The sequence below is a fragment of the Pituophis catenifer genome, unplaced genomic scaffold (genome assembly GCF_029215685.1).
Source record: "Pituophis catenifer annectens isolate HBS135680 unplaced genomic scaffold, rPitCat1.0.hap2 SCAF_5, whole genome shotgun sequence".
NCBI classification, from domain to species: Eukaryota; Metazoa; Chordata; class Lepidosauria; order Squamata; family Colubridae; genus Pituophis; species Pituophis catenifer.
Window position 1 is genome coordinate 60,326,846 of NW_027256885.1, and position 12,162 is coordinate 60,339,007.

At 50.7% G+C, this 12,162-nt stretch overlaps 1 protein-coding gene across 1 annotated transcript in view; it reads left to right on the forward strand.

Annotated features, from left to right (window-relative positions):
• SETD2 (SET domain containing 2, histone lysine methyltransferase) overlaps positions 1-12,162 on the forward strand; it is a 179,355-nt gene that overhangs the window by 90,786 nt on the left and 76,407 nt on the right. The window contains exons 12-16 of the mRNA XM_070944397.1: positions 5,612-5,771; positions 7,023-7,695; positions 8,677-8,811; positions 9,942-10,081; positions 10,248-10,359. Coding sequence (XP_070800498.1) covers positions 5,612-5,771; positions 7,023-7,695; positions 8,677-8,811; positions 9,942-10,081; positions 10,248-10,359 — 1,220 coding nt within the window. The remainder of the gene's footprint in view (positions 1-5,611; positions 5,772-7,022; positions 7,696-8,676; positions 8,812-9,941; positions 10,082-10,247; positions 10,360-12,162) is intronic.

Genomic DNA, 12,162 nt, shown 5'->3' on the forward strand with positions numbered 1-12,162 from the left:
AGACTTCAGAAGTTGTAGGGGCTTCGTCACTGGAGGTTTTTAAGAGACTGGACAGCCACCTATCTGAAATGGTATAGTGCAGGGGTCCTCAAAGTATGGCCTGCGGGCCAGATATGGTCCACCGACACAATGTATCTGGCCCGCGCAGTGGTAGGATTCAGCCCCACCCCTCACTTCCCAGCCACTCCTCGCATGGCTGGCTTTTCCCTCACACCGCTCTGCTCACAGTGGCTGCCCGTGAAGGTAAGGCCTACAACGGGAGAGGGAGATCGGTTCCAGGCCCATCACGCTTGTCCAAAGGGTGTGGATGGGCGGGGAAAGGCCAGCTGGTGGAGGGACGATTTGGACAGTACAGCCTCACAGTCCCTGGCCGCCCCCCGCCCGCTGGCAGCCATGGGACGTGAGGCCCAGCAGCTGCAGAGAGTCCAGCTGGGGGGCGAGATGCTGGCACCTGCCACTCCCTTCAGATGCAGAAGGAGTGGCATCCGCCAAGGTGCAGGTGTCCGGCAGCAGGGACTCCACAGCTGGCCCTCCCAAGAAACAGGCATGGCGGGGAGGCACGTGATGCAGACCACCGGACACGCCTGCTCCATCCCATGTGGCTGGGACAGGGCAGGTGGCTTCCCGACACATCCAGCAGGCCAGACCACGTGCCTCTCCCCTGTGCCTCTGCCTTCGGTTACTGCTGCTGCTGCTGCAGGCAAAGTTAAGGTGAGGAGGGTGTGGGGCGGCTGCTGCCTACTCCGCCCCATCTCTTTTGGCTTGAGGTTGGAGAGCAGGTCACCGCTGGTCATCTCCTTGGCCCCCTCACGTGTCTTGCCCTTGGCCCACGCGTGGAGCGCGTTCCCTTCGCGCATCTGACGCACCTCGGCACCACCGAGGCCACCAGCAGGTTGCGCAGGTCTATTAGGCCGCTGCCATCGCCTCCCGGAGCACCAGGCCTGCCCAGCCAAAGGGAGGCAAAGCGGCTAGCTAGAAAGGTCGAGTAGAGGTGCTAAAAGCAGGCCCGTTCCCAGCTGGCAAAAGGCTACTACCACGAGCAGGCAAAGCTCGATCCCCATTGGTGCTATGGCTGCCCAATCCCAGCCGTGGTTGCGTGCCTCCCCCCCCCATCTCTCCTGGGCCTGGGCAGCCAGGGCTCCAATGGGAATCTGGCTTTCCCCACTCACAGTGGCCGTTTTTTGCCTGCTGGGCCTGGGCATGCTTTACCACCTCTACTCAGCCTTTCTAGCTGGCCGCTTTGCCTCCTTAGGGCTGGGCGGGCCTGGTACTCCAGGCGTCAACAGCAGCAGCCTAATGGACCTGCGCAACCTGCTGGCGGCCTCGGTGGTGCCGAGGTGCGTTGGGTACATGAGAACGTGCCTTTCTAGCTGGCTGCTTTGCCTCCTTCGGGCTGGGCAGGTCTACTGAGAAGTGGTGGAGTTGCCACCCAGGAGCTGCCAGGGGTAGAGACCCCCGATGACGTGCCTCCTTCACTGGGGCTGCTCGGCAGAGAGAGCCGAGACCCACCTTGCCCTGCGAGGCAGCAGCTCCAGAGCATTTTTGGGGTATTGCCCAACCTACACAGCTCCTTCAGACAGAGCCCCCGAGGCTGCGGTCCCTTCCCTGGACTGAAGGCAATGTTCTTTCTGTCTTGCAGCCCTCCCCCCCGCCACATCTCTGTTCCAAGCTGACAGTTGCAGCCAAATTACCTGCTCAGCTGGCATTCCGGGAAGGCACGGCTCGGAGGTAGTGGGGCTTCCCTCCGCGCAAGTCAGTGAGTCGGCAGGGTACTGCCCGAACCGGTGCCTGGGGCTCAAAGGCCCTCTCCCTCCAGCCTTGGGATGAGCACCTCTTCCTACCCCGCCGCCCTTCGGGTAATCCCGGCCGGGCGCCGCATGTTGGGTCTGGTAGCAGATGGGGAAATGCCATGCCCTCCCCCACTTCCTCCAGGGCCTGCTGGCGAAGCACCCCTCTCGTGCACCTGCCGCTGCAGTCACGTGTGCGAGAGGAACACGCTCTATGCGCAGGCCAAGGGCAAGACCTGCGAGGGGGCTGAGGAGATAACCAGAGGCAACCTGCTCTCCAACCACAAGCCAAAACAGACAGTGGGATGGTGTAAGTGCGTCCAACGGTCCGCATTACGTTTCTTCCTCCCACCTCCACTTGCTGCTTGGACGGCCAGCCCAGTGCTGGCAATGGGCTCCGGAGCCGCAGCGTGTGCCAGCTGAGGGGACAGCAGGCTGTGTCTACAGCCAGAAACCATTCCCCCTGCAGACAAAGGGCGGTGAGCGCACGGTGGCCGATGGGTTTCTGGCTGTAGCTGCCCCGCCCCTTGCCTTGCCTCACCTCATCCTACAGGACAAGCCTCCTGCCCACTGCCCCACCTACTGGAGACCCCTGGATTCCCTCCCCAACCGCGCCCAAACCCACAGGCACCACCCATGTGAGCAATGTCAAGTGGGCCTGTCACGAGTGTTTCCAGGATTGCTGTGGCTATCTGCCTACTCACAAACAGTATGGTTTCAATCAAGCCATCTACTGTTGCCAATTACCTGCAAGCCTTCCCCGCCCTAGTTAATTGCAGGTTAACTCCCTATATAAGCAAGGACCTTTTGCTTGCTACTTGGGCCTAGTCTTCTAGGCCTAAATGCACAGCTCCTGCAGGAAGCTTGGTGCAACGCCGCAGATGGGAGAAGAATGCAGATAAGGACTCCAGACGTTGTTACAGAGAGACTCCCACGGATGCTTGCCTTTTGCTGTTTTGTAGCACGCAAGCTATCATCGGGACTGCTGTTGCTGGACCTTCTTCCTCCCACAAGCTTCAAGCAATGTTTGCTGTTTGAACTGTTTTTACTTCAGGTGACTTTCAGCTGTGAAGCTCGTGCTGCTCCCATTATGATTGCCTTGATGATGTATCGACGCTGAAGCTGCTTACCTTCATGCTAGCTTTATTCTTTTGTGAACTGTTTCGGTATTGTGGAGAGGGATCTAGGGAGATAGCCTTGCTTCACATACCCAGATAAGACTTTGTTTTTAATGTGTTTTCTTAAAGACATAGTGCTTTTTAAATGTTTTAAAGTAAATTATATTTTTACACAAGACGCCTCTGTCAGAATTATTTCAGTCTCAGTATGTTTACTCATGAGCTGGTTCACGGTCCGGGGTATCCCTCAACCCCATTTCGTCACAGGGCCTTACCCCCGGCCTCACCCAGTTGGTCGTGACCACCACACCCCTTCCACCACACCCCTTCCCCAGCCACGTGCCTCCTCCCTAAATTGGTCCTGCCCACCCAGTCACATGACCACCTAGCCACGCCCACCCAGCCGTTCATTAGGCAGATCAAACTATAAGTTGGGCCCCCAAAAGTCTGAGGGACCATGACTTGGCCCATTTAAAAAGTTTGAGGACCCCTGGTATAGGGTCTCGTGCTTGAGCAGGGGGTTGGCTGGAAGACCTCCAAGGTTTCTTCCAGCTCTATTCTGATTGAAATATCATAATAAAGGCTGGTGTCAGATTTGTATTCCAAAGTTAAGAGTTATTTGCATTGTCCGATGTTTGTGGAATTCTCAGTGGGTTGATAATTTTCTATACCTAATTGCATCTCTTGTTCTTTTTTTTATATCATCTATACCATTCCTATCTTTAGTTCCTAATCGATTTATAATATGGATGATTTTCTTTAGCGAGCTTTCAAGGATTTCCCTAATAACAGACGAGCTCAGGTTTAAGCACCTTCATGCTTAATTAGAAATTTCTAATTTCTTAAATTTCTAGTGGTCTATATATATATCCTCCTCTAGGCATAGAGATTGACCCAATGAAGGTGTGACAAACCCTGACAGAGGGCAAGAGAGTAGGTTAGGGAAACAGCAAAATGAGGGAGATACGGGGGGTAAGGAGGAACAACGCAGACCCATCACAAGATCATGGGTAAAACAAATGGGTTTAGAGGAAGCAACGTGTGCGCCTAAAAGGGAAAGGCATAACAATGAGGGAGAGGGAGCCGGGAGTAATACCTTCAAAGCAATGCCTGATAACCCTGCGTTACCCCCCAGGGAGAGAAAGAGGCAACACACAATGGGGTAGGAGGCAGGGGAAAGTGCATCGTCATCTGTCAGCATGACTAAGGCAGAAAATAAGATAATTACAGGGGGAAGGCAAGGGTGTGGGCCTGTTACACGCGCAATGACCAAATTGATCAGCATTACATAAAAGCAAGCAGCTCTTCAATGGTGATTTTATACTCTGACAAAGTCGGTAGGGGCCGATGAAAGCTTAGCACAAGTTTTAAATGATTGCAGGCCTGCCCCCCAGCTCTGGCTCACCAGCTACTTTGAAGCACAGCTCCTGAAGCTATTTTCAGACTGTTGCTGTACAGAGGAACTTGTGGGATGATTCTAGGACACTCCCTAACCCAGGAGAGTTATAAAAATGAAAGGAAAGCCTGTTCTTTCAGTTAGTAAGTTGAAAAAAAGACAGTCCATAGAGAGACATTCTCTCTGGGTGTGTCAGTTGTTGGCCATATCACCAGAAGACTAAGTGGCTGTTGGGAATTCTGGGAGTTGCAGTCCTGGCACCTTTGGAAGGTTCCAGTTTGAGAAAGGATGCTCAGGTCTGTTTTAGCCGGGCTTCCCTCCAAGTGATCCATGGTCCTCTTGCCCTCCTTTGTCTTTGTCCATCTGGAAGGTAACTGGTAGGACACAGGTAATCCTTGACTTACAATCACAATTGGGACCAGAATTTCCATCCCTAAACAAGGTGCTTGTTAAGTGAGTTATGCCTGATGTTATGACCTTTGTGCCATGCTTGTTAAGCAAATCACTGCAGTTTTTAAGTGAATCATGTATTCATCTGTCCTCGACATACGAGCATTCATTTAAGAACTATTTGAAGTTACAATAGCACTTAAAAAGTGACTTATGACCGTTTTTCACACTTACAACTGTTGCAGCATTCCTGTGGTCAGGTGATCAAAATTCAGATGCTTGGCAATTGGTTCATACAGTATTTATGACAGTTGCCGTGTCCTGGGGTCATGTGATTACATTTTGCAACCTTCTGACAAAGTCAATGGGGAAGCCAGATTCACTTAATGATTGATTGCATGATTCACTTAACAATTGCAGTGATTCGCTTAACAACTGTATGATTCACTTAACAGCTGCAGCAATTCACTTAACAACTGTGGCAAAAAAGGTCATAAAATCGTGCACAACTCAATTGACAACTGCCTTGCTTAGTAATGGAAACTTTGGGCTCAATTGTGGTATATTGTGCTTGAATAGGGGGTTGGACTAGAAGACCTCCAAGGTCCCTTCCAACCTTATTCTATGTGATCATAAGTTGAGGACTAGCTGTAACTGTATTTAAAAGCCATTGCAGTTCACCAGGCTATTGAACTGGTTGGATAAGAAAAAATGTGGTTTTATAAAGGTTTATTTTATTCATTTTAAATTTGTTATTTTTAATTTAATATTCATTAAATTTTTTGCCACCCATCTCGCTGCACGGCAACTTTGCAGGTTGACTGGCTTGCTAATTTTCCTCGTGTCCCAAGTCTGGTAAGATCTTGGCTTGTAGAGAATGAAATGTTCCTCCTAACCACCTTAGCTCGCTTTGTTTGCAGATCATGGGAGAGAGCTAGTGGGCCGAGGTACCTCAGCCACCCCCAAAAACCAGAACAGAGAACGGGACCCTGAAAGGCAGAGCAAAGAGAAGAAAAAATGGAGGGAGTCCTTGTCCCCCCCGTCGGCCTATGAGCGAGGCACAAAGCGACCAGATGACCGGTACGTTGGGTATGGTTGAACCCACTTTTTTATTAATGTTTGCATGTAGTCCTTGACTTACAACCATTCATTTAGTGACCGAACATGCTGAATGAAGAAATTTGTAACTGGTGCTACAATTTACGGCCGTTCGTTTGATGGCTTACAAGGGCTGAAAAAGCATTTGTTGAGCAAGGCAATCACGTAGGTGCCTCCTAAATGACTGTAATGGGCAGCCTTCATTACAGTTGTTAAGTCATTGCAGTCGTTAAGCGAGGTATACATGTGATAACCTCGCTCAACGAACAGCCTCCATTACAGTCATAACTCAAGAATTACCTGTACTGCTGCATATAATAAAGATTGAAAGAAAGGGGAGAGGGAGAGGTTTTATAATTCATTTTTTATCTTTTATATTTATATTAAACTGTATACTTCAAGACAACCATCCTAAGAAAATATAAAATAATCCTTATAAAGATTTTTTTTTAATACTAAAAACAGCAGATTAAAAAAGGAATAAAATTGCTAGCACCCAACAGGAATAACTGCTTGTGCTGGGAAGAATCAAAATTTAAAAGTGCCTAAAATGTTATTTAATCGCTTGGAAAGGCTGCGTGCATTTTAAAATATTAATGACGGCCTCACTGAACCATGCCTGCAAAAGACATAGGACAGCATCACAAAACGACTTTGCCAATACACCTAAAGTACAGGTAGTCCTCAACTTAAGACCACAATTGAGCCCAAAATTTCTGTTGTTAAGTGAGACATTTATTAAGTGAGTTTTCCTCCATTTTATGACTTTTCTTGAGATGGTTGTTAAGAGAATGAATGCAGTTGTTAAGTTAGTCACATAGTTGTTAAGTGAATCTGGCTTCCCCATTGAATTTATTTGTCAGAAGGTTGCAAAAGGGGATCACATGACCCTGGGACATTGTAACCATCATAAATACGAGTCAGTTGCCAAGCGTCTGAATTTTGATCATGTGACCACGGAGATGCTACAAAGGTCGTAAGCATGGAAAAACAGTCATAAATCACTTTTTTCAGTGCTGTTGTAACTTTGAATGGTCACTAAACAAACTGTTGTAAGTCAAGGACTACCTGCATTATGTGTGTTGGGAGTCCAAGCTGTTTAAACGTTTTAACAAGCCGGTTTGGTCTTGTGGTTATGTTGCTGGCCAGGCGCCAATGAGTTCCAATCCCACCTGATTCATTGCATGTGGCCATCTCACACCAGAATCTCAACCCCATTCTCTCTCTCCACAGCTATGACACGCTGGCCACAAGTTTGAAGAAGAAAGTCCGGCTTAAGGACCGCAGCAAGCTGTCCACTGAAGAACGGCGCAAACTTTTCGAGCAAGAGGTTGCCCAGCGTGAGGTGCAGAAGCAGCAGCAGCTGCAGAGCCTGGCCATGGTGTCGGCCATGCCATACGACTCTCTGGGCTACGGCACCTCCCACCACCCATTCATAGGCTATCCCCCGGGCTACCCCATGCAGGCCTACGTGGACCCCAGCAACCCCAATGCCGGCAAGGTGCTCCTTCCCACGCCTAACATGGAGCCTTTGTGCTCACCAGCCTCTTATGAGCCCTCGCAGACTCTGGTGGGCCACACCATGGAGCTGAGCCTGGCTGCCTTGCAGCCTGTGCCAGTGGTCCAGCAGGTAGCCCCCCTGGACGTGTCCCCTCCCCAGTACGTGGCCCCAAGTGACCCCATGGTCCACCAGGAACCCAGTGTGGCCGTCTTGCCTGTGGCATCGCCTGGTCTGGTACAGGGACAAAGCTACAGCGTCTGGGACTCCAGCCAAACCACAGTCGCGGTGCAGCCCCCCTACTCTCCAGCCCAGGCCCACCCCACCATCTATTACCAAGGACAGGCCTGCCCAACGGTATATGGAGTCACCTCGCCTTATTCGCAGACCACGCCGCCGATCTTGCAGGTAATCTCACAGGGGTGAAGGTATGGCAAAATTGGACGCAATCTTCTACCTGGGTGGTCTTTCATGGAGACACATGGGGGCCGCCCAAAGCTTGTCAAGACCATCTATTGCAGGGGTGTCAAACTTGATTGCGTCATTGGCTGGTTCATGACATATCATGTTTTTTGCCTTTGTGGAGCCAGGGTGGGCGTGGCGTGCGCGGACCGCCAGTTTGACAGGCCTGATCTATTGGTTGTCCTCAACTTATGACCACAGTTGGGACCAGAATTTCCATCACTAAGCAAAGTGGAGGTTATGTGACTGCGGATGCTGCAGCAGTCATAAATGTGAGGATCAGTCATAAGTCACTTTTGTCAGCACCATTGTAGTTTTAAGCAGTTGCTAAATGAATGGTTGTAAGTCAAGGACTACCTTTCCTAAGAGTAGATTCAGGATGCTCCTTAACCTTAAGTGTACTCCAACCCTTTGTCATCTTGTCTTCAATGGGAATTCTTTTGTGGGGAGTAGGCTTTGCTTGCTTTCTACAGGTAGTCCTCAACTTTTGACCACAATTGAGCATAAAATTTCTGTTGCTAAGCGAGACAGTGTTTAAGTGAGTTTTGCCCCATTTTACGACCTTTCTTGCCATGGTTGTTAAGTGAATGACTGCAGTTGTCACACCATTGTTAAGTGAATCTGGCTTCCCCATTGACTTTGTTTGGCAGAAGGCCGCAAAAGGGGATCACATGACCCCAGGACACTGCAACTGTTATAAATATGAGTCAGTCACCAAGTGGCTGGATTTTTATCATGTATCCATGGGGATGCTGCAATGGTTGGAATTGTGAAAAACCATCATAAGTCACTTTTTTCAGTGCCGTTGTAACTTTGAACAGTCACTAAATAAACTGTTCTCAGTTGAGGACTACTTGTAGTCATCTTTGCTCTCATACTTTGTAAGTATGCAAACTAATGCTTGCAATTGTCTGCTGTCATTTGTAGAGTTACACCCAGCCAAGTCTTCAGTACATCCAAGGACAACAGATTTATACCACCCATCCTCCAAGCATGGTGATGCAATCCACAACCGCCATCGCCACCATTGTCACAACCGGACAGCCTCCGTCGATCCAACAAGTAGAGACAGGAGGAAGCTCTTTCATTTCATGTCATGGTGCTGTCAGGCTTGCGAGATTTTGTTGCAAGAGCCGATCTGAATAAAAAGCACTTTTAATAAAGTGGTCCTCATTTAATGACAGTAATCGGGACTGGAAATTCCATCATTAAGTGACATAGTCATGCTGAAACAACCATGTGCTCGTACCATTTAGGAAGGGCACTTTCGGCAATCCCAGTTGCTGTTGTTGCTTAACAACAGCAACTGGGATTGCCGAAAGTTTTGCTTGAGGACCATTAAGGACCATTGAGGACTATTAAGTGAGGACCTCACATGACCACCTGTTCCGATTTCCTGCTGGCTTCCCCATTGACCTTGCTTGTTGGAAGCCAGCAGGAAAAGTCACAAGTGACCCTGGAGACACTGATGGCTGGAAGTACAAAGTCTAGTTGTTAAGTAGCATTTGTTCAACACCGTCATAAGTTCAAATGGTTGCTGAACGAGTGGTTGATAAATGAGGATCGTTTGTATTCTGAGGAATCTTATTGCCTGGTCTGGTCTGCCTGCTTGCTAAGGTTGACAGTTGCCCACAGAGCAGACAATGGTGAATATTTCTCAACTTGGCTGCTTGAAGATGTATGGACTTCAACTCCCAGAATTCCTCAGCCAGCATGACTGACTGGAGAATTCTGGGGGTTGACGTTCACACATCTTCAAGTGGCCAAGGTTGAAAACACTGCCTTAGTAATATGTGTTTTGGATTATACTTCCTAGCAGTGTATTCCTAAAAAGATTTAGCAATCCCATCTTGTGTCCTTTTTAAGTATAAAAGCAGGCTGGAAATACTGAAATTTTTGAAAAGAAAAAAAAAATGCTTTGCAGATTGATCTGTTTCTTCTCCTCCTCCTCCCTTCTTTCCTTCTTCCTTTTAATCCCTCTCTTCTCCTTCCTTCTTCTCTTGTCTTCTCCTCTCCTCTTCTCCTTTTTCTTTTCTTCCCCTCTCCTCCCCTTACTCTTCTCCTCTCTTCTCTCTCCTTCTCTTCCCTTTCCCCTTTTTACCTTTCTTCCTTCCCACCTCTCCTTCCTCCCTCCCCTCCTCTCCTTTCTCTCTTTTCCTCCCTCCCTCCCTCCTCTGCCTCCTCCCTTTCAGTCAGAATTGGTGGTGGCCAACAACCTCTTGGACCTGCCTCCTCCATCTCCTCCCAAGCCCAAAACCATTGTCCTGCCCCCCAATTGGAAAACGGCCCGTGATCCTGAGGGGAAGATCTACTACTACCACGTGGTCACCAGGTAAGGCTGGCCTCTGGCCACTGGTCGAGGAAGGAGACATGGCCATGGACATTTGCCCTGTTCCGAGTCTTGGCAGGTCCAGTTCCTGAAGATCTCAACCAGCACCAACAATGTGGGTTTCAGGTTTTCTTTTTGGGATCCAGGACTGACACCCCTCTTTATGCAGGCAAACCCAGTGGGACCCCCCCAACTGGGACAGCCCAGAAGATGACACCAGCCTGGAGCATGAAGCTGAAATGGACCTTGGCACACCGACGTACGATGAAAACCCCATGAAGGTGAGTTGGAGTGAAGCTCCCCCTGATAGGCATAGTGTGGATTTTCTAATCCAAGTAGTTGCTATGGCCTGTCGGCCGCCAGCCCCTCCAGCAGCCAAATCAGATGAGGAGGAGGTGTGGGAGTCAGGGTCAGCATCAAGGCAACCTGAGAGCTCTGAGGGGGAAGAGAGAATGGAGCTGCCAGAGAGAGAGAGAGAGGCGGAGCCTGAGCCGTCCGTGGGCCCGCAGATGGTAAGTCAACAGCCCCCAGCTCTGGAGGTGGCTGATGAAGAGGAGGAACAGCTGGGTCCAATGCCTGACGCGCGGATGCACAGAAGGAAGAGGAGAGGAGAGCAGTGGACGTCTGTGGGTTGATCCTTGGGATGGAAGATCCACCGCTGCTAGCAAAGCCCCACCGTAGCTCTGGGGATAAAAGGCAGGGGGCGGAGATGAATAGATGTGGCAGACATCTGTGAGTGGGGGAGACCAGGGGTGAAATGCTCCCAGTTCGGACCAGATCGGCCGATCCGGTAGCGATGATGGCTGGTAGTTCGGAGAACCGGTAGCGATGGCAGCTGGAGGCTCCACCCACCCACCTTAGCCTCTGCAGCCCACTGGCCCCTCTTGCGCTTCTGCTTGTTGGGCCACTTCCCCGCAGCGCTTCTGCTGGTGCCACCACACAAGCCTCCCATGAGGAAAAAGGGAAAAAGCAAAGCGGCTGGCTGCAGAGCTGCCAGCTTCAGGAAGTGGCCCAACAGACAGAAGCGACACGCCCAGAAAGAGACTCTGGCCTTGCCCCGCCCTCTCACCACCCGCTCTCCCTTCGCTTTGGGTCGGGGGCTGGGGCCCAGAAATGCGCCATTCACCGGAGCCCCGGAGCTGCCGCCTGCTCACCGCCTGCCTCAACCGGGTCGGGGAATGCACCATTCCCCGACCCCAGCCTTGCCGCGGAGCCGCCGGCCGCTTGCCCTTCGCCACGCGGCGTGTCCTACTCCTTACCTTTCTCCCGTGGCTGGCTGACAGGGAAGGCAAGCACCCGAAAGTTACCGGAGCTGCTCTCCTGCTTGAATGTGCCGCCATCGCCGCCCTGGTCCACACGCTGGCTGCGCAAGCGCACACCCAACCTGACACTGATGAATGAAATAAATGGTGTGCACTTGCGCAGCCAGCGTGTGGACCAGGGCGGCGATGGCGGCACATTAAAGCAGGAGAGCAGCTCCGGTAACTTTCGGGCGCTTGCCTTCCCTGGCAGCCAGCCGCGACAGAAAGGTAAGGAGTAGGACACGCCGCGTGGCGAAGGGCAAGCAGCCGGCGGCTCCGCGACAAGTCTGGAGTCGGGGAATGGTGCATTCCCCGACCCGGTTGAGGCAGGCGGTGAGCAGGCGGCAGCTCCAGGGCTTCGGTGAATAGTGCGTCTCTGGGCCCCAGCCCCAGCCCCCAACCCAAAGCGAAGGGAGAGCGGGTGGTGAGCGGGCGGCAGAATAGAAATTTAAAATGTTATCATACTTATGTGTTTTATGTTTTATGTTTCTGTTTGAATGTTTGTTTTCCCTTTTTTTCTTTTTTCTATTTTTTATTTTTTTTTTTGTTTTGTAAAAAAACCTCAATAAAGTTTCTATAACAAAAAAAAAAAGAAATTTAAAATGTTTTCCTACCGGGTTCTGTGGGCGTGGCTTGGTGGGGGGGTCTTGTGACTGAGTGGGCGTAGCTGTAAGTGACATTGAGTTGGCCACGCCCACTTAGTCACAGGACTCCGCCCCCACCAAGCCACGCACACAGAACCGGTAGGGAAAAATTTTAGATTTCACCCCTGGGGGAGACTGA